At 42.0% G+C, this 25,073-nt stretch overlaps 5 protein-coding genes across 5 annotated transcripts; all 5 read left to right on the top strand.

The window, feature by feature from the left end:
• Positions 1–4,918: 4,918 nt before the first annotated feature.
• Positions 4,919–7,231, top strand: LOC140769775 (subtilisin-like protease). Its single transcript, XM_073110643.1, has one exon. The coding sequence runs from the start codon at positions 4,919–4,921 to the stop codon at positions 7,229–7,231; it is 2,313 nt and encodes a 770-aa protein (XP_072966744.1).
• A 1,875-nt stretch (positions 7,232–9,106) lies between these two features.
• LOC140769774 (subtilisin-like protease) lies at positions 9,107–10,105 on the top strand. The gene has a single exon (XM_073110642.1). The coding sequence runs from the start codon at positions 9,107–9,109 to the stop codon at positions 10,103–10,105; it is 999 nt and encodes a 332-aa protein (XP_072966743.1).
• A 2,034-nt stretch (positions 10,106–12,139) lies between these two features.
• Positions 12,140–14,546, top strand: LOC140770595 (subtilisin-like protease 4). The gene has a single exon (XM_073111850.1). The coding sequence runs from the start codon at positions 12,149–12,151 to the stop codon at positions 14,459–14,461; it is 2,313 nt and encodes a 770-aa protein (XP_072967951.1). The 5' UTR covers positions 12,140–12,148; the 3' UTR covers positions 14,462–14,546.
• Positions 14,547–16,407: 1,861 nt separating this feature from the next.
• LOC140770706 (subtilisin-like protease) lies at positions 16,408–18,935 on the top strand. Its single transcript, XM_073111966.1, has one exon. It carries the CDS (start codon positions 16,422–16,424, stop codon positions 18,750–18,752), a length of 2,331 nt encoding a protein of 776 aa, XP_072968067.1. The 5' UTR covers positions 16,408–16,421; the 3' UTR covers positions 18,753–18,935.
• A 2,693-nt stretch (positions 18,936–21,628) lies between these two features.
• On the top strand, positions 21,629–24,658 carry LOC140769508 (protein DUF642 L-GALACTONO-1,4-LACTONE-RESPONSIVE GENE 2-like). The gene is made up of 3 exons (XM_073110217.1): positions 21,629–21,768; positions 23,321–23,818; positions 23,893–24,658. Exons 1-3 carry the CDS (start codon positions 21,699–21,701, stop codon positions 24,426–24,428), a joined length of 1,104 nt encoding a protein of 367 aa, XP_072966318.1. The 5' UTR covers positions 21,629–21,698; the 3' UTR covers positions 24,429–24,658.
• The last annotated feature ends 415 nt before the right edge of the window (positions 24,659–25,073 follow it).

The raw sequence follows: 25,073 nt of genomic DNA, 5'->3' as shown, positions 1-25,073 counted from the left end.
ATTACAGCATGAATTACTTTAGTGGATCAGTTTTATATCCTATATTTGTACCTAAATTAGCTGATCCGTCTTATTAGCTTCTCGGTCGACATGTGTAAACTTAATATATACTCAAAAATGGACAATATTAAGTGACGTGGAGCGCAAAAAAAAAAATTCTGATTCCTAATCTTGTTTGATTTGAGATTAAGTCCCGAATTCAATCAGTTAATTTTATTATTAATATTTTAAAAAATAAACTTAGTTAATATGAAAAAAAATAAAAAGATATTTAGCTACTAAATCAGATTAAAAAAGTCCCCCTAAACTCAAAACAAATGGGGGCTAAAAAAATAAAATATTATTGACAGGAAAAGGAAAAGTAGTCTGTTACTTAGATCCTTCCTTGCTGATGCTGCTTACCTTTTAGAGTGATAGAAAGCACAAATGGGGCACGAAAGCACTGAATTAAAGGTGCAGGTACTAATTAAATCACAGGAAGGAGCTGGGAATTCAAGATTGTTGTGCTTTTCCAACCCTGGAGAGCAGCAGCCGCTATTGATTAAATCTTCACATGATTCATGAAACTTTACTATCAGATTCAGTGGGTGGGTTTAACTTGGTCAATTTAGATTATAACTTTTGACCTAAAAAGCGTGATTCTTGTGGCCTTTGTAGGCATCAAATGTCCAACTTTGCTACTACTGGAATCTGGCAAAAAGATTAAGAAGCTGAACTGAATTGCTTACCAAGTTGAGAAGTCTGTGCAAAGATGCTTTTCATTCATAGTATAGTTATCTGAATCGAATCAGAATAATTAGTTGGACCGATATTTATCGGTGAATTGGCTACTAGTTGAATTCGATTTGAATTAATTTGGTTATAAAGCTAGAGAAATATGATTGTTAAAAACTGGCATTTGGACAGGGTTTTATGAACCAATTGAGCAGCTTCTTTTTTGTTTTAATTTTAAAAAGCCTAATTAGTCTTATTATTTAAATAATTATATTTAATCCTAAAGTTAAAACTAATTGCTTTTTTTTTTAAAGAAAAATTGAGATGGTTTTTCTACAGATTTTATGATATTGTTTTTACAATTTTTTTATATAAAAAAAACCATCTAAACCCAAGTTTATGTAGTTACTCTTTTTTTCTTAATTGAGTGATCTATGTAAATATTTTTTAAAATTTAAAAATTCTATATGAATAATAAAAAAGTTTAGATAATATATGAAAAAAAATGTGAAGGGGGGCGGTGGGAGCGATTCTCAATTACCAACAAATAAATCTAATAAAAATAATAATATATTAATATAAATAAATATTAGTAAAATTAATATTAAGATGCTAAATGTAGAAAATTTTTAATCACTCAAAATAACTATAAGCAAGAATATTAAATTTATGCAGACCATAAAGTAGCGAGAACGAGATACGAGATTAGTGTGGTTCAACGATGTACCTATATTCATGAACAATGTAAATTTTCAATCCACTAAGTAGAAATACAAATATAATATTTTCATTGCTCTAATCTAATAGAGATGTAAATTTTCAATCCTTCTTGCCCAACACGTACCCTTGACTCCGACCAGCCGAGGGTAATCTACTCCTACCATTATGCCGTTAGCAGCTTCGCCGCAAGACTAGCGCATGAGGAGGTGAAGGCCATTGGAGCTAATGAAGTGTTTCTCTCAGCTTATCCAAATCGCATGCTTAGGCTAGGACTAACCAAACCCTGACCTTCTTGAGCTTGGATCAGTACAATGGCAATTGGTACAAAATCTCGGGTGAAGGCGTCATCATTGGCGTCCTCCACATTGGCATCTCTAAGAACCATGTCTCTGCTGCCGCCAAGTCAAGGGTCATGCCATACTTTCGTGTTGACCATATGCAACAACAAGCTCATCGGTGCATAGAGCTTCTCACCCTTCTAGACACTGATTGACACCGGAGGGCATGCCTCAGGCATGGCCCCTCATGCCCACTGGGTGTCCTGTAGATGTTGCTCCATTGTAAGTGGATTCCCCTGCATGCGATTGCCAAGGCGGTTGAAAAGGAGAGATGCGACGGCATTGATGTGTTGACCATCTTCACTAATGAAATGGCGCATGCACTATACCATAGCATCGTCACCATCAGCTCGTTCATGGCGATGGAGAAGGGAATCGTCTCCAGCGCCTGCACTGGAAATGCCAAGGGCAATGTCCAAGAGACGGTGGCAAACAAGGTCCCATGGATACTGACCATCGGGGCGAGCCACAACAACAGAAGGATATGCGCCATTGTGAAGCTCACCAACAGGATGGAATTCTACAACGAGTCGAGTCTCCAATAACAAACGGCAAGGCAAGTAATAGCACCAGTAGTGTGCTGCTCATCAAGGCTTGCCATCGCCTTAATGGTATCGACACCGAGAAGATCATTATATGCCACAGGAGGGGTGATCAAAAAGGCCAAAAAAGTGAAAGTTGTCAAGGCGGCAAGGGGCATAGGTTCTTCTAGGTGGGGTGCCGGACAGGTGAACCCGTTGGCGACTTATGATTCAGGTCTTGTTTATGATATCTAACACAACGATTACATACGTTACCTTTGTGGCATGGAAAACAACTCGAGCATCAAAAATCATTAGAATCACTAAACGCACAATTAATTGTTTGTATTTCGGGAAGATTAGCGTCGAGCAGCTGAATTGTCCGTCAATATCGGTGTCATTAGACTCGATCCAGGAGAAGATTATATACATGAATGTGACAAACGTATGAGAGGCCAAATCGACTTACACTGTTCAAGTTGTTAAACTCGATGGAGTGAGCGTGGTAGTTTCTCCTGCGACACTCCAATTCACTAAAGCTAAGGAGCAAAAGAGTTTTAGCGTCAACTTTACTACCGGGAAGAGCCATCCCAACACTTGAAACTACTCCGAAGGATTTTTCTATTGGAATTCCTATGATAACAAGCACGAGATGGAAGTGTCTTTATGTGTGTGGATGTCACCATAAATGTCAAGTGTTTATATATTGTCTGTGCGCTCTGTTATGAATCATTGAACTAAATGGTTTAAAATAAATTAATAGGAAAATTTTATTTCCCACCCTCCTTTTTGACTAATTTTTTATTTTGACCCCTCATTTTTTTGCCTTTCTAAATTGACTTCTATTTTTTATAATCAGTCTTTTAAAAAAAAAACTTCGGTTAGTTTTAACTCGACGGAACATAATGGGATGCTATTTTTAATATATTTTTTCTTTTTAAAACATAACTTCTAAATTATCAAAAATACCCCATTGTACTTTACTAACCTGGTGGTTTCTTTCATTTTTCATATTTATTGTGAAGCATCTCTACCATTTTCTCTCTTTAGGGCAAAGAAGAAGATTATTTCGTCAGCTTGTGTGAATGAAATTTCTCTTTTGAATGCTCTTCTTTTCTTCAAAAATTTATCTTTAGAGATCAAGAACCCATCTTGAGTTATTACTCCAAATCCTGCACCTTCGAATTTCTCTCCAAGCACCATTGAGTTTGAGGAAAATGAGGTTTTAGTAGTGAACGGATGGATTAGGGAAGAAGGATTTGAGAGATTTTTTTTAAAAAAAATTTAGTAAATGGGTTGGGTTTAAAAACATTGAATATGAGTATATAAGGATATACTAATAATTTGAGCACCTTGAGTTAGTTTAAGTTAAAGTCTAGTTAGTCTCGGTGATGAAAATTAATGGTGGAGAGTTTAGTAGATAATAAATGTAAAAAGTGGGGCCAGATTTAGAAGCGACAATAAGAGGACTTAAAACCAAACTAAGTCAAAAGGGAGGGCCTTTCCTGAATTAATCCGCGCTTCCTGAATTAATTTAACTTCGCCTTTAAATACTTAAATGTGACTAATTGGGTTTCAAGTGAAAACCAGATAGGCTATTAACCATACTGTTCCATAACCTTCTCGATATATTCGGTCTTCATAATTAATGGTTTCATAGTTTAGTTAGGATTCCTCACATTATACGTACGTAGGAAATGGTGGAGTATTCCCTGATTTTTTTTTTTCAGTCAAAGGCGTATTAAAAGTTTTTAGATATTACTGTGTCTGTCATTATTGGATCGGAAAAATAATAATATTAGAAGGATTAATTATACGAAAACCTTCTAAATTATCACTGTATTTATATATAGATGTGGAATGGCTAAACTATCGAGAATAAAAGATATCATTGCAAAATACTCTTATAAAATCATAACTATGAGTCTAAGAATTAAAGATATAGATGTAAATGTTTTTAAAAAAATTAAAATAAGATTTTTATTTTAAAAATAATTATTATTATGTTTACTTCTATTTTAGAATATGAGTGTAGAAATTATTTTCGATACGTTATAAAATAAAGGAAAATATGAGAAAAATATATTTTATTTTTCTTATTAAATTATTATTAATGTCTTTGATTTGATATAAAATAGGTTGATTTGATAAATATCACGAGTAAATTAGTAATTGAGTTGGTGTGTGTTATAAGAGGTAATTTTTTATGAATAGCATTTATATTCTAGAACGGGGTAATGATAACATTTAATTGTTATTCTAGAATAAAAAATTGTATGATGAAATAATTAAAAAGTTATTCTTAGAATGAACAGATTCTTAATAGACATGGTTGTCTTAATAGGAACACGAGGTACTAAACAAATATATTTCATGAGGTCTTTTAAATTAATTATATAATATTTTATTTATAGAATATTTATAAAATTCTTATAAGCATAAGATTACTTGTCCCGATGGCATAGACGGTATAGTTGATTGCTATTATGAATAACATGATTGCCAATCATTTTAATCAAATAATTATAGAATCCGAAGAGCGGATGCATGTAATATTATATCACGACCACTATATATTCACTCTCGTAGTTCTTCTCCTCAAGAACCGAAACAACACCAATCGCAATGGTGACCAAAAAGAGTTCGGCATCCTTCTTCTTAATCCTTGCATTTGCCTTCGCTACTTGCGCTCATGTCATCGCTGAGAGCCATCTCCATTCAATAGTCGATCCCCGAGCCAATTCGAGTGATCAAACCCAAATCTACATCGTTCACGTCCTCCCACCATCCAACAACATCGAACTCCTTGGCGCCCACGAATTAGAGCAATACCATCTATCCTTCTTGCCCAACACCACCCTCGACTCCGGCGAGCCGAGGCTAATCTATTCATACCGTTACGCCGTTAGCGGCTTCGCCGCAAGACTAACGCCGGGGGAGGTGGAGACCATGGAAGATACGGATGGATTTATCTCCGCTCATCCAAATCGCATCCACAGGCTGGGGACTACCTACACTCCGACCTTCTTGGGCTTGCTTCAGTACGATGGCATTTGGTACAAAACCCAGGGTGCAGGCGTCATCGTCGGCGTCGTCGACAGTGGCATCTCCGAGAACCACGTATCCTTCGACGACGACGGGATGAGTCCGCCGCCGTTGAAATGGCGTGGCTGCTGCCAATTCAAGGGTGCATGCAACCCCTACGTGCCGACCATCTGCAACAACAAGCTCATCGGCGCACAGAACTTCTTTCCCTTCCAGACACCGACTGACAAATCGGGGCACGGCAGCCACACTGCCAGCACGGCGGCTGGCAACATCGTGAGTGGCGCCGAGGTCCGCGGCCACGCGGATGGCACCGCCTCAGGCATGGCTCCTCGTGCCCACGTGGCGTCCTACAAAAGTTGCTCCGACTCACGCGGATGCCCGACGATTACATTGGTCAAGGCGATCGAAAAGGCGATAAGCGACGGCGTCGACGTGCTGTCCCTCTCGATCGACGATGAGCCGGCGAAGCTCGACCTGAACGATATAGCCATCGCCACCTTCACGGCGATGGAGAAGGGAATCTTCACCAGTGCCTGCGCTGGAAACGCCAAGGAACCCATCCGGAAGGTGGTGGGAAACGAAGCCCCGTGGATACTAACCGTCGGGGCGAGCACCACCGACCGAAGAGTTATCGCCACCGTAAAGCTCGACAACGGAATGGAATTCTACGGTGAGACGGCGTATCCGCTAGAATTGGCGTCGAGCACCGGCATGGTGCCGCTCGTGTACCCGGGCGCCGTTGCCGACACCACCCAAAGACTTGGTTGCCTGAAAGGCAGCTTGGATGATTTAGATGTGACCGGAAAGATCGTGCTATGCGGCATAGGGGTCAGCCTGCCACACGAAAAGGCAGAGGTCGTCAAGGCGGCCGGAGGTGCCGGTATAATACTATTAAACCAGAAATGGAACGGATACACAACTGAATCCGACTCCCTTGCAATTCCTTCTGTTATGCTAACGAATACCGACGCGCTTAAGCTGGTAGACTACACGACGACGACGACCGATCCCAAGGGGGCTATAAATTTCGAGGGCACGAAGATGGGCCACCGCCCAGCTCCCGCGGTTGCCTCGTTGTCAGCAACGGGCCCGAACCCCAACAACGGCGGCATCATAAAGCCGGACATCCTCGGTCCCGGCATCAACATCCTCGCGGCGTGGAACAAACAAGTCGGACCTAATCCGACCGGCCCCGATGAACGCGCATTCAATTTCGGCAGCGGTTGCTCCATGGCCACGCCGCACCTCGCCGGGGTCGCCGCTCTGCTCATGAGCGCCCACCCCGACTGGTCGCCGGCTATGGTCAAGTCGGCCATAATGACGACGGCGCGCACCGTGGATAAGGACGGGAATAAAATTGTCGACGAAAGGAGCCCGGATATGAGTCCGGCGACGTTCTTCCTGATGGGCGCTGGGCAGGTGAACCCATCGGCGGCATATGATCCGGGCCTTGTTTATGATATCCAACCTGACGATTACATACGTTACCTTTGTGGCCTCGGATTCCCGGACCAGCGAGTTAGTAAAATTACTAAACACCGGATTAGTTGCATCCAGTCCGGAAAGATTAGCGCCGAGCAGCTAAATTATCCATCGATAACAGTGCCATTAAACTCAGCGCAGGAGAAGACTATATATAGACAAGTAACCAACGTAGGGGAAGCCACGTCGACTTATACTGCTCAAGTTGTTGAACCAGACGGAGTGCGCGCCGAAGTTTCCCCTGCGAGGCTCCAATTCACTCAAATTAAGGAACAAAAGATGTTTACCGTCAAGTTTACTCCTGATAGAAGCCAGCCAAAGAGTGGAGAGTACTCGGAAGGTTTCCTCTACTGGAACTCCGACGATGGTCAATACAAAGTGGCGAGTCCTATCTCTGTCAAGTTTTGAGGTTAGTGAGTACGTTGATATCAGCATAAAATAATGTGCAAGTGACTCTTGACGTGAACCAATGAATAAAACGGTTTAAATTAAATTGGTGATACAATTTGTAGATATGCCTCCTGAATTGCTTTAACTTCGCCCATCTTGTTTAAATAGGTAGTTAACCGTTTTAAAAACTTACTTAAATGTGTGTCTTTCGATTCCGAGTCTCTTTTCAAAGTTCATAATCTAGGGTTCCCTTGTCTTTGTTTTCCTTCCTTAAAATTAAAATAAAGTGATCTTCAAAGAGTCTAATATTAATCAATTAATAGTCACGTTATATGTTTTTTTATTGGAAAAATTAATCGGACAATTAGGACAAAAATTAAAAACTTTTACATATTTGAAAGAGTTAGTGTGCATAAAAAGAAGAGGAAGAAGAAGCATATGAAAAAAATAAACAATAGTTAAAAGAAGCTGCCACGCGGCAAGCAACCCTCCAGCTCCTTGGTTGTACATCCCCAAAACTAATATTCACGGTATCAATTTATATACAATCTTACAGTACTACTCGAATTTATTAATTTTATATCCAAGATAAAGGGATTACGGTGGAAAAAAAAATTGTAGTTCACCGAGCAAATTCTTTTGATAACTTCTGAGTTTATCTCAAACTGAAATGCTTAATTATATATTTACTTATTCTTAATGTTTTTTTAAGGAAACAATTATATTAAGATATTAATTGGGTACAAAATCCTCCATCTTAAATACACTCAAAGTCGATGTTGCTTCTCTTTTTTACAAGCCAATCAACAGCTAGATTAGCTTGACGAAATTTATGAGTAAATTTATAACTGTTAAAATTATTAGTTAGATTTTTAATATCCTAAAAAAAGAAGGTTCACACATCACCTTCAGGAAAATTCATACCCTTGATTTGGATGGTATATCTTTGTGAATTACAAAGATTACATCTTTAAAAAGAAGAGTGCTCGTACCACACTGCCGGTGACTATTATGTAAAAGTCTGTGGGTGCTTCATTCTGCATGATCACATCCTTCCTTGGAGGAAAGTATTCAGCCCTCATCTCAGAAACCTTCAAATTTTTGATATAGATACTAACACGAGAGCTCAAGGAGAATAAACCATGAGTACTTGAAAAGTTAGCACTCTTGTAAAGCCTTACCAGTTGGAAGAGTAGATCATCAGAAATCCCTTGAAATAAGTAAACCTTTTGAAAAGTTGCATTTGCCAATAGCTACTCAAGCTCATGTCATCGCTGAGAGCCATCTCCTTTCAATAGCCAATCCCCGAGCCAATTCGAGTGATCAAATGCAAATCTACATGTTCTGCGTCGTTCCACCATCCAACAATATCGAGCTCCTTGACGCCCATGAATTAGAGCAATACCATCTATCCTTCTTGCCAAACAAGTACCCTTGACTCCGGCGAGCCGAGGCTAATCTACTCCTACCATTACGCCGTTAGCATCTTCGCCGCAAGACTAGCGCACGAGGAGGTGAAAGCCATGGGAGCTAAGGAAGTGTTTCTGTCAGCCTATCTAAATCGCATGCTTAGGCTAGGACTACCCAGACCCTGACCTTCTTGAGCTTGAATCAGTATGATGGCAATTGGTACAAAACCTCGGGTGAAGGCGTCATCGTTGGCGTCCTCAACATTGGCATCTCTAAGAACCACGTCTCTGCTGCCGCCAAGTCAAGGGTCATGCCATCCTTTCGTGTTGACCATATGCAACAACAAGCTCATCGGCTCACAGAGCTTCTCATAAGACATCGACTGACACCGGAGGGCACGGCTCCCACTACGCCAGCACAGTGGCAGACAACTACCTGCAAAATACCGACCTTAGCGGCCACGCCGGGGCCACCGCCTCAAGCATGGCCCCTCATGCCCACTGGGTGTCCTGCAGATGTTGCTCCGTCGTAAGTGGATTCCCCCCGCATGCGATTACCAAGGCGGTTGAAAAGGAGATATGGGACGGCATTGATGTGTTGAACATATTCACCAACGAAATGGCGCAAGCACTATACCATAGCATCGTCACCATCACCTCGTTCATGGCGATGGAGAAGGGAATCATCACCAGCGCCTACACTGGAAATGGCAAGGGCACCGTCCAAGAGACGGTGGCAAACAAGGTCCCATGGATACTGACCATCGGGGTGAGCCACAACAATCGAAGGATACGCGCCATTGTGAAGCTCACCAACGGGATGGAATTCTACAACGAGTCGAGGTCTCAAATAACAAGCGGCAAGGCAAGTAATAGCACCGGCAGTGTGCTGCTCATCAAGGCTTGCCATCGCCTTAATGGTATTGACACCGGGAAGATCGTTATATGCCATAGGTGGGGTGATCGAAAAGGCCAAAACAGCGAAAGTTGTCAAGGCGGCAAGGGGCATAGGTTCTTCGAGATGGGTGCCAAACAGGTGAACCCGTCAGCGCCTTTTGTTTCGGGTCTTGTTTATGATATCCAATATGACGATTACATACGTTACCTTTGTGGCATGGGAAACTACTCAAGCATCAAAATCATTAGAATTACTAAACGCACAATTAATTGTTTGCATTTCAGGAAGATTATCGTCGAGCAGCTGAATTGTCTGTCAATATCGGTGTCATTAGACTCGATCCAAGAGAAGATTATATACAGAAAGGTGACAAACGTAGGAGAGGCCAAATCGGCTTACACTGTTCAAGTTGTTAAACCCGATGGAGTGAGCGTGGTAGTTTCTCCTGCGACACTCCAATTCACTAAAGCTAAGGAGCAGAAGAGTTTTAGCGTTAACTTTACTACGGGAAGAGCCATCCCAACACTTGAAACTACTCCGGAGGATTTTTCTATTGGAATTCCTACGATAACAAGCACGAGATGAAAGCGTCTTTGTCAAGTTATGAGGTTTGTGTGTGAATGTCACCATAAATCTCAAGTGTTTATATATTGTTTGTGCGCTCTGACATGAATCATTGAACTAAATAGTTTAAAATAAATTAATAGGAAAATTTTATTTCCCACCCTCTTTTTTGACTAATTTTTATTTCCACTCCTCATTTTTTTTGCCTTTTCTAAATAGACTTTTATTTTTTATAATCAATCTTTTAGAAAAAAAAATATAGGTTAGTTTTAACTCGACAGAACATGACATAATGCTATTTTTAATATATTTTTTTGTTTTAAATACAGAACTTTTAGAATACCTGGCATACTTTACCCGGTGGTTTCTTCCATTTTTCACCTTTACTGTGAAACATATGTACCATTTTCTCTCTTTAGGATAAGGAAGAAGAAGATTATTTCATCATTTTATGTGAATGAAATTTCTCTTTTGAATGCTTTTTTTTTTAACCATAAATTTATATTTTAGAGATCAAGACCCATTTTGAGTTATTGCTCCAAATCCTGCACCTTGTGTATTTCTCTTATTGAGTTTGAGGAAAATGAAGTTTTTGTAGCCAAACAAGTGGATTGGGGAAGAAGGATTTGAGAGAATTTTTTTTTAAAGTTTAGTAAATGGGTTGGGTTTACTAACGTTGAATATGAGTATTTAAGGATATACTAATAATTTAAGCACCTTGGGTTAGTTTAAGTTAAAGTCTAGTTAGTCACCGTGATGAAAATTAACGGTGGAGATTTTAGTAGATAATAAATGTAAAAAGTGGGGTTGATTTAGATACGAAAAAAAGAGAACTTAAAAGGAAATAAGTCAAAGGGAGGGGGCAAAATAAATTCTTTCCTAAATTAATTGGCACTTCCTGAATTAATTTAACTTCGCCTTTAAATATTTAAATGTGACTAATTGGGTTTCAAGTAAAAATTAGATAGGCTATTGACCATACTGTTCTATAACCTTCTCGATCTAAGCTATGCGATTCTGCAATAAGTTCGGTCTTCATAATTAATGGTTTCATAGTTAGGATTCCTCACATCGATCGTTCCTTAATCGTACGTAGGAAGTGGTGGAGTACTCCCTAAATTTTCAGTCAAAGATGTATTAAAAGGTTTTCGATATTATTGTGTCTGTCATTATTGGATCAGAAAATTAATGATATTAGAAGGATTCATTATACGAAAACCTTCTAAATTATCACTGTATTTATATATAGATGTGGAATGGCTAAACTATTGAGAAAGAATCCTAGATTGGTAAGGCATGACAAACTAAAATCTAAAAGGACACATAACTAGGATATCATTGCAAAAGTACTCTTATAAAATCATAACTATGAGTCCAAGAATAAAAGAAATAGGTTTGTAAATGTTTTTAAAAAAATTTTAAAATAAGAATTTTATTTTAAAAATAATTATTTTTATATTTACTTGTATTTTAGAATATGAGTGTAAAAATTATTTTTGATATAATATAAAATAAATGAAAATATGAGAAAAATATATCACGAATAAATTAGTAATTGAGTTGGTGTGTATTATATAATGTAATTTTTTATAAATAGTATTTATATTCTAGAATGGAGTTACGATAGTGTTTAGTTATTATTTTAAAATAAAAAATTACATTATAAAATAATTAAAAAATTATTCTTAAAATAAACAGATACTTAATAGACATGGTTGTCGACAAATATATTGCATGAGGTCTTTTAAATTAATTATATAATATTTTATTTGTATAATATTTATAAAATGTTTACAAACATAAGATTACTTGTCCCGATGGCTTAGACGGTATAGTTGATTGATATTATAAATCATAACATGATTGCCACATAGTATATCCCGGTGACATATAAACAGGCCTAAGTACTCAGAAGTTGGTTCCTCTCTGAGAATTAGGTCGTCAATCATTTTAATCAAATAATTATAGAATCCGAAGAGCGGAGGAATATAATATTACATCACGACCACTATATATTCACTCTCGTAGTTCTTCTCCTCAAGAACCAAAACAACACCAATCGCCATGGTGACCAAAAAGAGTTCGGCATCCTTCTTCTTAATCCTTGCATTTGCCTTCGCTACTTGCGCTCATGTCATCGCTGAGAGCCATCTCCTTTCAATAGTCGATCCCCGAGCCAATTCGAGTGATCAAACCCAAATCTACATCGTTCACGTCCTCCCACCATCCAACAACATCGAACTCCTCGGCGCCCACGAATTAGAGCAATACCATCTATCCTTCTTGCCCAACACCACCCTCGACTCCGGCGAGCCGAGGCTAATCTATTCATACCGTTACGCCGTTAGCGGCTTCGCCGCAAGACTAACGCCGGGGGAGGTGGAGACCGTGGAAGCTACCGATGGATTTATCTCCGCTCATCCACATCGCATCCACAGGCTGGGGACTACCTACACTCCGACCTTCTTGGGCTTGGATCAGTACGATGGCATTTGGTACAAAACCCAGGGTGAAGGCGTCATCGTCGGCATCGTCGACAGTGGCATCTCCGAGAATCACGTATCCTTCGACGACGACGGGATGAGTCCGCCGCCGTTGAAATGGCGTGGCTGCTGCCAATTCAAGGGTGCATGCAACCCCTACGTGCCGACCATCTGCAACAACAAGCTGATCGGCGCACAGAACTTCTTTCCCTTCCAGACACCGACTGACAAATCGGGGCACGGCAGCCACACTGCCAGCACGGCGGCTGGTAACTTCGTGAGTGGCGCCGAGGTCCGCGGCCACTCGGAGGGCACCGCCTCAGGCATGGCTCCTCGTGCCCACGTGGCGTCCTACAAAAGTTGCTCCGGCTCAGGCGGATGCCCGACGTTTGCATTGGTCAAGGCGATCGAAAAGGCGATAAGCGACGGCGTCGACGTGCTGTCCCTCTCGATCGACAAAGACCCGGCGAAGCTCGACCTGAACGATATAGCCATCACCACCTTCACGGCGATGGAGAAGGGAATCTTCACCAGTGCCTGCGCTGGAAACGCCAAGGAACGCATCCGGAAGGTGGTGGGAAACGAAGCCCCGTGGATACTAACCGTCGGGGCGAGCACCACCGACCGAAGAGTTATCGCCACCGTAAAGCTCGACAACGGAATGGAATTCTACGGTGAGACGGCGTATCCGCTAGAATTGGCGTCGAGCACCGGCATGGTGCCGCTCGTGTACCCGGGCGCCGTTGCCGACACCACCCAAAGACTTGGTTGCCTGAAAGGCAGCTTGGATGATTTAGATGTGACCGGAAAGATCGTGCTATGCGGCATAGGGGTCAGCCTGCCACACGAAAAGGCAGAGGTCGTCAAGGCGGCCGGAGGTGCCGGTATAATACTATTAAACCAGAAATGGAACGGATACACAACTGAATCCGACTCCCTTGCAATTCCTTCTGTTATGCTAACGAATACCGACGCGCTTAAGCTGGTAGACTACACCACGACGACGACCGATCCCAAGGGGGCTATAAATTTCGAGGGCACGAAGATGGGCCACCGCCCAGCTCCCGCGGTTGCCTCGTTGTCAGCAACGGGCCCGAACCCCAACAACGGCGGCATCATAAAGCCGGACATCCTCGGTCCCGGCATCAACATCCTCGCGGCGTGGAACAAACAAGTCGGACCTAATCCGACCGGCCCCGATGAACGCGCATTCAATTTCGGCAGCGGTTGCTCCATGGCCACGCCGCACCTCGCCGGGGTCGCCGCTCTGCTCATGAGCGCCCACCCCGACTGGTCGCCGGCTATGGTCAAGTCGGCCATAATGACGACGGCGCGCACCGTGGATAAGGACGGGAATAAAATTGTCGACGAAAGGAGCCCGGATATGAGTCCGGCGACGTTCTTCCTGATGGGCGCTGGGCAGGTGAACCCATCGGCGGCATATGATCCGGGCCTTGTTTATGATATCCAACCTGACGATTACATACGTTACCTTTGTGGCCTCGGATTCCCGGACCAGCGAGTTAGTAAAATTACTAAACACCGGATTAGTTGCATCCAGTCCGGAAAGATTAGCGCCGAGCAGCTAAATTATCCATCGATAACAGTGCCATTAAACTCAGCGCAGGAGAAGACTATATATAGACAAGTAACCAACGTAGGGGAAGCCACGTCGACTTATACTGCTCAAGTTGTTGAACCAGACGGAGTGCGCGCCGAAGTTTCCCCTGCGAGGCTCCAATTCACTCAAATTAAGGAACAAAAGATGTTTACCGTCAAGTTTACTCCTGATAGAAGCCAGCCAAAGAGTGGAGAGTACTCGGAAGGTTTCCTCTACTGGAACTCCGACGATGGTCAATACAAAGTGGCGAGTCCTATCTCTGTCAAGTTTTGAGGTTAGTGAGTACGTTGATATCAGCATAAAATAATGTGCAAGTGACTCTTGACGTGAACCAATGAATAAAACGGTTTAAATTAAATTGGTGATACAATTTGTAGATATGCCTCCTGAATTACTTTAACTTCGCCCATCTTGTTTAAATTGGTAGTTAACCGTTTTAAAAACTTACTTAAATGTGTGTCTTTCGATTCCGAGTCTCTTTTCAAAGTTCATAATCTAGGGTTCCCTTGTCTTTGTTTTCCTTCCTTAAAATTAAAATAAAGTGATCTTCAAAGAGTCTAATATTAATCAATTAATAGTCACGTTATATGTTTTTTTATTGGAAAAATTAATCGGACAATTAGGACAAAAATTAAAAACTTTTACATATTTGAAAGAGTTAGTGTGCATAAAAAGAAGAGGAAGAAGAAGCATATGAAAAAAATAAACAATAGTTAAAAGAAGCTGCCACGCGGCAAGCAACCCTCCAGCTCCTTGGTTGTACATCCCCAAAACTAATATTCACGGTATCAATTTATATACAATCTTACAGTACTACTCGAATTTATTAATTTTATATCCAAGATAAAGGGATTACAGTGGAAAAAAAAATTGTAGTTCACCGAGCAAATTCTTTTGATAACTTCTGAGTTTATCTCAAACTGAAATGCTTAATTATATATTTACTTATTCTTAATGTTTTTTTAAGGAAACAATTATATTAAGATATTAATTGGGTACAAAATCTCTTTAGCAATTGGAGACGAAAATTTGAATAAATTCATAAGGAAATCTCTCATCTCGAGTACACCCAAAGTTGATGTTTCTTCTCTTTTTTTTGTAAGTCAATCAGCAGCAAGATAGCTTAGCGAAATGTATAAGTAACTTTAGAACTGTCAAAATTTATTAGTTAGATTTTGATATCATTGATTATAGAGGCAATTGACTAAAGCGGCTGGTGTCCATCTTTCAAAATGCGAATAAGACGATTGAGTCAGACTCAAAGCACACCTGGGAGTAATCTTTTCTAGCAGAGCAAAGCAAAGCTTCTTTTACCGCCATGGTTTCAATGATGAGTGCTGACTTGTAGTGATAGCTGCAAGAATGACTTTATCATCAAAAGACCTATCAATGTTTATTTATACCCAGCCATCAAACAGGGGTTCCCATTTAACAGATGTAGGGTTAGGGCATAATTCTCAATGTTTATCCTGCATATGGACAATATAGGTAGAATATATTGATTCAAAATCAATAGAGAGTTTAATATACAAAAATAATATCTAAAATAGTAATATTATTTTGGACGCTCTCTCAGCTGGCTTAGAGATAATTAGTACAAAATCTTCCTTATATCTTAGATCCATCAATAACTACATTTATATTTCATAGAAAGAAAAAGAGTGTATATATTTCATATATAGTCCTACAGTATAACAGTGTTATAAAAACTAAACGGGAAGATGATATTTTCATTCTCGATGTAAAGGGATTGATAGTTATTTGCATAATGACATAATTAGTCGGGAATCCGTAGCGGCATCGGGTTCCTTATCGCATTATTCACCTTGGGGTTTCATTTATTAAAACAATGTCGAAGTAGTTCCATTAACTTAACTGCATCTCTCCCCAAATGTGCTAGAAAAATTTCAGACATGATTGATTACAATAACGGGATCATACTACGAATAACACAAAAGACGATATCCTCGTGATAAACAATTAAACGTCGGAATGATCTATACTCTCTCATTTGATGAACGGATCTCGCTTCTGTGATAGATTGCAAACGATTAGAGAGAAAGCAGAAAAAAATGTGATTTTAATTAGAAGAAGAGTGTGTATAAGACAGACAGTAGAGAGAAAGAATCCAAAGCTTGATTGGAGGTCGATGCATGATTCATGATCGTCTATAAGTTTCCTCACGTTTCTCCTCACGAACTCAATCAACACAAAGGTGGTTGATTGGATCGACATGGCGACCAAGAAGACTTCAGCGTCGTTCTTGTTAGCCATTGCATTAATCATGTTCACTAGCAGTAGTCACATTAATTATCTCACCACCGCGAGCGATCTCCGATCAATAGTCGATCCCCGAGCAAATTCAAGTTATCAAACCCAAATATATATCGTCCACGTCGACCCACCATCCAACGACATGGAACTCCTCGGCGCGGTAGAGTTACAGCAATACCATCTATCCTTCTTGCCCAACACCACGCTCGACTCCGGCGAGCCGAGGCTAATCTACTCCTACCATTATGCCTTTAGCGGCTTCGCGGCAAGACTAACCCCTGACGAGGTGGAGACCATGGGAGAAACCAAGGATGGATTTCTCTCAGCTTTTCCAGATCCCGTCCTTAAGCTGAGGACGACCTACACCCCGACCTTCTTGGGCTTGGATCAGTACGATGGCATCTGGTATAAAACCAAAGGCGAAGGCATCATCATCGGCGTCCTCGACAGTGGAATCCCTGAGAATCATGTCTCCTTCGACGGTGCCGATATGAATCCGCCACCGTTAAAATGGCGCGGCTGCTGCGAATACAAGGGCCAGTGCAACACCTACGTGCCGACCATCTGCAACAACAAGCTCATCGGCGCGCAAAAATTCAAGCCCTACCGGATACTGACTGACGACACCGGGCACGGGTCCCACTGCGCAGGTATTGCGGCTGGCAACTTCGTCAGTGGCGCCGAGGTCCGAGGGCACGCGAGAGGCACTGCCGCTGGCATGGCCCCTCGTGCCCACGTGGCGTCCTACAAAATTTGCGGCGCCAAAATCAAATGCAACTCGGCTGCGCTCATCAAGGCGATGGAGAAGTCGATTAGCGACGGCGTCGACGTGCTGTCCCTCTCGATCGGCGAAGGGGCGAAGCCATTCGACACGAGCGTGATCGCCATCACCTCCTTCACGGCGATGGAGAAGGGAATCATCCCCATCTCCGGCGGTGGAAACGATGGGCACGTCCGGCTGCCGGTGGAGAACGACGCCCCGTGGATCCTGACCGTCGGGGCGAGCACCCACGATCGGAAAATAATCGCGAAGGTGGTGCTAGAGAACGGAGTGATATTCTCCGGCGAAACGGCGTATCCTTTCGGCAGGGAGACCAGCACCGGTACGGTGCCGCTCGTGTACCCGGGAGGCGTGGCCGACACCAATGAGAAACTGGCCTGTCTCACAGGAGGACTAGATGATATCAACGTGACCGGAAGCATCGTTATGTGCGGTCTCGGGATCAACGAACCGTCGGAAAAGGCGGAGATCGTGAAGGCGGCCGGAGGTGTCGGGATAATACTACTAAACCAAATATGGGATGGATACACGACGAAGGCCACATCGCTCGCCATTCTTTCGGCTGCCTTAAACCACCGCGATGCGTTAAACCTGATAGACTACGTCAACACGACTAGTAATCCCAAGGCAGCTATAAATATGGAGGCGGCGCGCTTGGGCCATCGCCCGGCTCCAGCTATCGCCGCGTTGTCGTCCCATGGACCGAGCCGCTACAATGGCGGCATTCTAAAGCCTGATATCATCGGCCCCGGCGTGAACATCCTCTCGGCGTGGCACAAGCAAGTCGGCCCGACCCCGACTGGGTCCGACAATACGGCTTTCAATTTCGCCAGCGGGTGCTCCATGGCCACTCCGCACCTCGCCGGGATCGCGGCATTGCTCAAAAGCGCACACTCGGACTGGTCGCCAGCTATGATCAAGTCGGCCATAATGACGACGGCGCGCACCGTGGATAAGGCCGGGAAAAAAATTGTTGACGAGGGCAACCTGGATATGAGTCCGGCGGGGTTCTTCCAGATGGGCGCCGGACAGGTGAACCCGTCGGCGGCGTATGATCCGGGTCTTGTTTATGACATCCAACCCGACGATTACATACGTTACCTCTGTGGCCTCAAAAACTACTCGGATGAGGCAGTGAGTAAAATTACTAAACGACGTCCCTTTAATTGCGCGGGGTTCGGGATGATTAGCCCCGATCAGCTAAATTATCCATCGATATCGGTGTCATTAGACTCGACGCCGGAGAAGATTATATATAGGAATGTGACAAACGTAGGGGAGGCCATATCGTCTTACACACATCAAGTTGTTAAACCAGATGGAGTGAGCGTGAAAGTTTCCCCTGAGAAACTCGAATTCACTCAAGTTAAGGAGCAAAAGAGTTTTAGCGTCAAGTTTACTGCTGATAAGAGCCATCCTAAGAGTGGACAGTACTCAGAAGGATTCCTATACTGGATTTCCGACAACGGCGAGCACAAAGTGGGAAGTCCCATCTCCGTCAAATTCTAAGGATGTCCTCGGTGATCGTGTGGAAAAATTAAGAAATAAAATGGTTTAAAGGAAAATAGCACATCTTAACATCTTAACTATATATATATATATATAATCATCTTCAGCTGCAACTTTATCACGGATAATTGATTTACAATACTTTATAATCACATTGAAAAAGATGCTGTTTTTTTTGCTCGTTTCATAAAAAAATTGCAAGTCCAGTGCTATATGAGTTTTTCCTTTTCTTTAATGATCAAGTCCTAATTTGTTTAATTGCTTGTCAAATAGGACTATGTCTGATGGGTCAAAGTAGTTGGACTACTAGATCTGATTCCAGCCATGGAATGAGGAATATGCAAATTGTTGTACTATTTACGTCTGTAGCAAGTGAATGGCACGTGTAGGCTCTTAGGACCAGCAATTAAGTGCACCCTGCAGAGAAATATTATAAGATTAATCATTAATGCAACACGATGATTCAACCAACAAATAAATCTGTGTGAATTGTAATCTTAATTCTACTGCGTGGAATCCAAACTTGATCACACGATCATCTTTTAATTTCACCAAATAGCAATTATAAAATTCATAACAGTATTATAATAAAATATATAATCTATGTTATTAATTAATATATAGGACCAGACTAGTGGGCTACAACTACAATCATTGCCTTTTATCCCGTCATTTTCAGTATCCCCCCTTAGCTAACTGGCCGCATGTGCACTAATTAACCAGCTAGGAGACAGACAATAATCCAATTAACATTCCTTAATGAAGCAAGAGAGCCAAATTATGCTCTCACCGTTTTGTTGTGATTCGTGCAGGCAGCGCGGTTGGGAATGTACCACCCAATGACACGATAGATTGCATGGTTAGTCTACTCCATGCAAATATTTGTGGGAACAATGAATTTGATTGACAGTATATTAGTTTGAAGAAATAATTTGACGGCTTTTGATTTAAAATAGCAGTTTGATAATACAGCAACTTAGATGTATATTTGACCAATGCATCACTAAGCTAAGCGAAAACTAGTGATGCTAAATTAAGCTAATCACTACCTTGCAATCATGTATCCAATGATTGACTCTGAGCCCGTGGCCACCTGTTTGAAACAATGAATAGGATGATATCTCGATCTTTTCTGCTTTGCATCTTAGTATTGACTTAGAGAAATATTTTAATGATGTTTAACTCGAAATAATGGTTCAATGATACAACAAATTAGAGGTTTATTTGAATTACTCCAAGTATTGCTCGGTGCAATAGTGAGTCTATTTATGACTCAATTAATAGGAGTTATCTCTTATGATGTACTGCAGGATCTAAATAAAACAGGTAGTTTTTTTGCCCTATCTATATTTAAACAATGGGCTCATAGATGATTAGAGAGAGAGAGAGAGAGAGAGAGAGAGAGAGAGAGAGAGAGAGAGAGAGAGAGAGCGTGTGGATCCCATCTAGTATATATCCAGGCAAGTTCGCCATTTATTTTCGCTTAATCGCTCACCTGTACTTCTCGACATTCCATGTGATCACATGACAAGAATCAAACTACTTGGTTACTATAAATCTTATTTAAACACCGTGGTTGGTTGGTTTCCAAGAACTAGATGTTGATCGAGTTACTTTGTGACAGTTATATTATTATTAATGGATCGTCTTATTTAAACACCGTGCACTTGCTGCTTTGGGTTTTGGATCCTCTGCATCTCCAATGAACTTGGCAGGACTTCTCTCAATTAGCAAGCGTTCTATTGGCCATTGATGCCCATTTAATCTTACGAACCACTGCCACCATTATTAAAATTATCATCTCTCCCAGAGATAAAAATAAAAAATAAATCCTAAAACTATATATATATTTTTTTCTGAACAAGCTTAGATAACGATAGATTTGATCCATGTGCGACGTGACAGCGCCGAGCGAAGGATTCTGTGAACCTTCAACTGCATGGCCGAGGTCGCACGTTCCCTGTCTTCTTCACGTCGAGACGACATAAATCCCGCTCCATATTTTCCACCCTAATTCCCCGGAATCAATGCTCCTGATCTCAGCCAATCAACCTAGAGATTCGGATCACATTTAAATTATTCTTCATCCAGTCGAAAAAAATAATCGCATTTCCAATTGGGATCCGTGCAATTTTGCCCACCCCTTTTAAGTCACACTCACACAACAACACGTGGATAAATTTCAGACGACAGCCGTTTAATCTTTGCCCTTTTACCGTGGAGATCGGTGGGTATGAATTGATAGTGTTCCTAGTCGGCGGATGCATCCAAATAAGTGAAGACGTGGGGTCCTAAAATTATGGTAGGAACTACGAACCCCACATGAGGTCCTCAAGGCGGCCCAAGGGCCCACATAAGGAGCCCACCGATTAGGAAATATGTGGGTCCCATCTCGCGTGGTTTGTTCCCCACCTCCCGGGTTCGAGTTGAGGCCTAGTTATAGTAAGCTCTCCAAAGGGTATTTTAGTCCACGGAGTAGCAAATGAACCAATAAGCCCGAGAGATGAGCGGCTCAGTCCATGCCACCTGAAACGGTTAAAAAAAAAAAAATTAAAATTACAATAAGACCCTCGCATGGGAATGGGAGACTCTGGCGCGCAACTGCTAGTCTGCGACCCCGACGGGGAGGCCACGTGACCTGACGCAGCCACTGTCTCCTGGACCGTAAAATAAGGGCAAATACGTAATTACACAAACGCCATCTCGTCGCCGCGCGAGAAACCGCCGGATCCTCGCCATCCAACCTTGTCCGAGACACGTGGGCGCGCCAGAAGCGCCTTTAATGGCTCAGAGGGCGTAGTGTCATTTCCGCTATTATCGCGAAATACGACGGCATTTGGTTCCACCTCCCTCTTTATAACTCCCCCCACCCCCTGCTCATTTTGAACCATCTCAGTCTGTCTGGATCTCTTTTTCGCAAGCTCACAGTACGATTGCCAAAAGAAGATGATGCGTTATGCTGCGCCGATCCTGCTACTGTGCGCGGTGGCTCATCTCGCCGTAGCCATCACCGATGGTGAGACTTCCCTTCCCTTTGATCTCTTTGCTGTGTACATATGATTAGTTTTAGTTCATGTAAGATCGATACTACTCGTTTAGTTCATACTTTGGAGATGTAATCTGGGAGCAGTGAAGAGATTTTGGTGGATGTTAGTTTTCTTTTATTTATTTTTTTGGTACGGCTGGTCTTCTGTTTTCCTTTTAATATCTGACAGTTAAATTCGAAACCATTTAATGCTAAAAGAGTGAAACCTACTCCTGTGGCGTTGATTAAATTTATTTTACCATCAAATGTGCGTTACTTGGTCATGGAAGGTAACCTTGCTAAAGAGCAGTACTGGCTCTTGCGACTTTAGAACGGGTACAAACTACAAAGGGCCATTAATTCTTGGTTTGGCTTTTAAGTATGTGTTTCTTGGAGAACGTGATAGATTAATTACAATATAGTTTGTAGATTAACTCGTGGGTAACATTAATTTAATTAGAGTTTAGCGTTGGTCTGCAGGCTTTGATTAGCTTAGAGTTTACGTGGAACAGTCACCCAAATATGCGCACCTTACATCAGAATCGCCGATCTTTAATCCATCTATTAGTGTAAGGTATATGAGGGATTTTAGGCAAGATTAGGACATGTTTGAGTAATCTGTAAGTTGGATCGACATGCACATACCTAAAATATTAGCAAATATTTTTCATCTCTTTATACATGGACACTCCAAGTTATATTAATGTTACAATCAGATCTTGCTACCTCCTAGCTGTTGTTTATTATTTTCTTTTTAAGAGGGGAAAGCACGTACGTGCAGAGCTTCATAAATTTCATATAAATTATTGCTAAGTCTAAAAAAAATAAAATATGGAGGGTGGTGGAGCGACCCCTGTTCAATAGTCAACAATACTATAAAAGAAATATATTATATTAAGCCCAAAAAACTAATTTTTTTTTAAAAAATAATAGATTTATTAAGCTTTAAACAAACTGTATAACTAAGATTCCAAGAGGGATGCTTATCGTGGATAATATTGGACTACTGTCGAGCCATTTATGGCTTACTTGTGGGAAGTATTCCTAATTTACTTTGCTTAGTAGCGTCTTGCTTTGGTCCTCTTGTGGCACTTCTATTGGTCGATTTGGTTTAAGATCTAGATTTAGGATCTTGTCGGGTAGATCATGCGGGGTTAAAATTTCTCCTTTAAAAAATCATATCCAAGACTCGTGCACTGCTCGCATATATATATATATATATATATATTCATCATACAGAGAAAATAATATCAAAGCATAAATGGCCTAATGGGTAGTTGGAAGCACTCAATTCGTTGTGTAATGTGGGGCCCTAACTAATTGTCCTATCTGTTTGACAGCCTGACGACTGTTTGATTCCCCCAGTTCATTATTGACGAGGAACAAGCTTTTTTGGGTTTATGAGAGCAGATATATATCTACTTTAATGTTTGAATCAATATATGCATATTTATAGTTGTGTACGGGAGTGAGACCGTATCATAGATGGAAACAAATTGACTGAGAGATTCAATAATAATAAACAAGCCGTGGTTTTGTGCAGGATTGCTACCAAATGGTAACTTCGAGAACGGGCCGAAGCCCTCCGGGCTCAAAGGGACGGAGGTGATCGGCCGCCACGCCATCCCCAACTGGGAAACCTCCGGCTTCGTGGAATATATCGAGTCCGGCCACAAGCAAGGCGACATGCTCCTCATCGTCCCCGAGGGCGCCTTCGCCGTGCGCCTCGGCAACGAGGCGTCCATAAAGCAGCACCTCAAGGTCACCAAGGGCATGTACTACTCCATCTCCTTCAGCGCGGCGCGCACGTGCGCGCAGGAGGAGAAGCTCAACATCTCCGTCACGCCGGACTCCGGCGTGCTTCCGATGCAGACGATGTACAGCAGCAGCGGATGGGATTCCTACGCGTGGGCATTCCAGGCCGAGTTTAATGAGGTGGAGATGGTCATACATAACCCGGGCGTCGAGGAGGATCCTGCGTGCGGCCCACTCATTGACTCGGTCGCCATTCGAACTCTCTACCCACCTCGCCACACAAACCGTAAGCATTTCAATCCTTACTCGGATTACTCTCCATCCCAAAAGCTTCTTTGGTTAATAGGAATTAATATGCAGAGAACTTGTTGAAGAACGGCGATTTCGAGGAAGGCCCTTACATCTTCCCCAACACGTCATGGGGGGTTATCATCCCGCCCAACATCGAGGACGACCACTCCCCGCTTCCCGGATGGATGGTGGAATCCCTCAAAGCCGTCAAGTACATCGACTCCGACCACTACAAGGTCCCCCAGGCCAAGCGTGCCGTGGAGTTAGTGGCCGGCAAGGAGAGCGCCCTAGCCCAGGTGGTCCGCACCGTCCCCGGCCGAGCCTACGCTCTGACGTTCTCGGTGGGCGACGCGGGGGACGCGTGCCCGGGCTCGATGTTAGTGGAGGCGTTCGCAGCGAGGGGGACGGTCAAGATACCGTACGAGTCGAAGGGGACGGGCGGGTTCAAGAAGGCGGTGCTCCGGTTCACGGCGGTGGATGCGAGAACGAGGGTGGTGTTCCTGAGCACGTTCTACCATAGCAAGACGGACGGCGCGCTGTGCGGGCCGGTGATTGATGATGTCAGGCTGGTGAGCATTCGGCGTCCGGGCCGCCGGCTCCTGTGAGGAGGAAGGAGTGACTGCAATGGAAATGGAAATGGAAATGGAAATGTAACAGAAGAAGAGAGGAAATGGTAAGAGAGCGAAGAGTGTGTGGCGTTGTTGTGTACTCTAGTAGTAGTTTGCCCTGTGGCTATCACTAACTCGTGCTGGCATGTGTGGCGGGTGCGTGGAGAACGAGTATATCATTAAATTATGGATTTTATCATATCAGTAATACAAATAAATAAGGTTTCATATTTCTTAGTGTTCTCTCTATCTTACTTATTAGAAGAATTTTGCTTTGTTTGTCGTATACATATATTTAGATTTAATGGCTCACAAACAACTTCAACGATAATCTTTTTAATTCACAATCATTATATAAATAAATTAAATTAATAATAATATAAAACAATATTACATTCCTAACTGAATAATTCATCCGAGTCTAAGTTAAATGCCACATTATAAAATAATTCTATCCCTAATCACAACCCTAGATTATCTACCTTTTCTTTTTTAGTCGCCTATGTTTTTTTTTTTTTTATATTAAGTAGAGTTAAAAAAAAATGATAAGGTGGCTTATGATGGAATGTTGTGATTATTTTAGTTTTTTAATTTTGAAAGTAATAAATTATTTTATATTCAGTTAATTGTTGTTGGGTTAAT

Source organism: Typha angustifolia, chromosome 11 (genome assembly GCF_048772165.1).
Source record: "Typha angustifolia cultivar Huaian chromosome 11, ASM4877216v1, whole genome shotgun sequence".
In the NCBI taxonomy this organism is placed as follows: domain Eukaryota; kingdom Viridiplantae; phylum Streptophyta; class Magnoliopsida; order Poales; family Typhaceae; genus Typha; species Typha angustifolia.
Note: the sequence above shows the minus strand (reverse complement) of the source record. Positions and strands in the feature narration are given on the sequence as shown.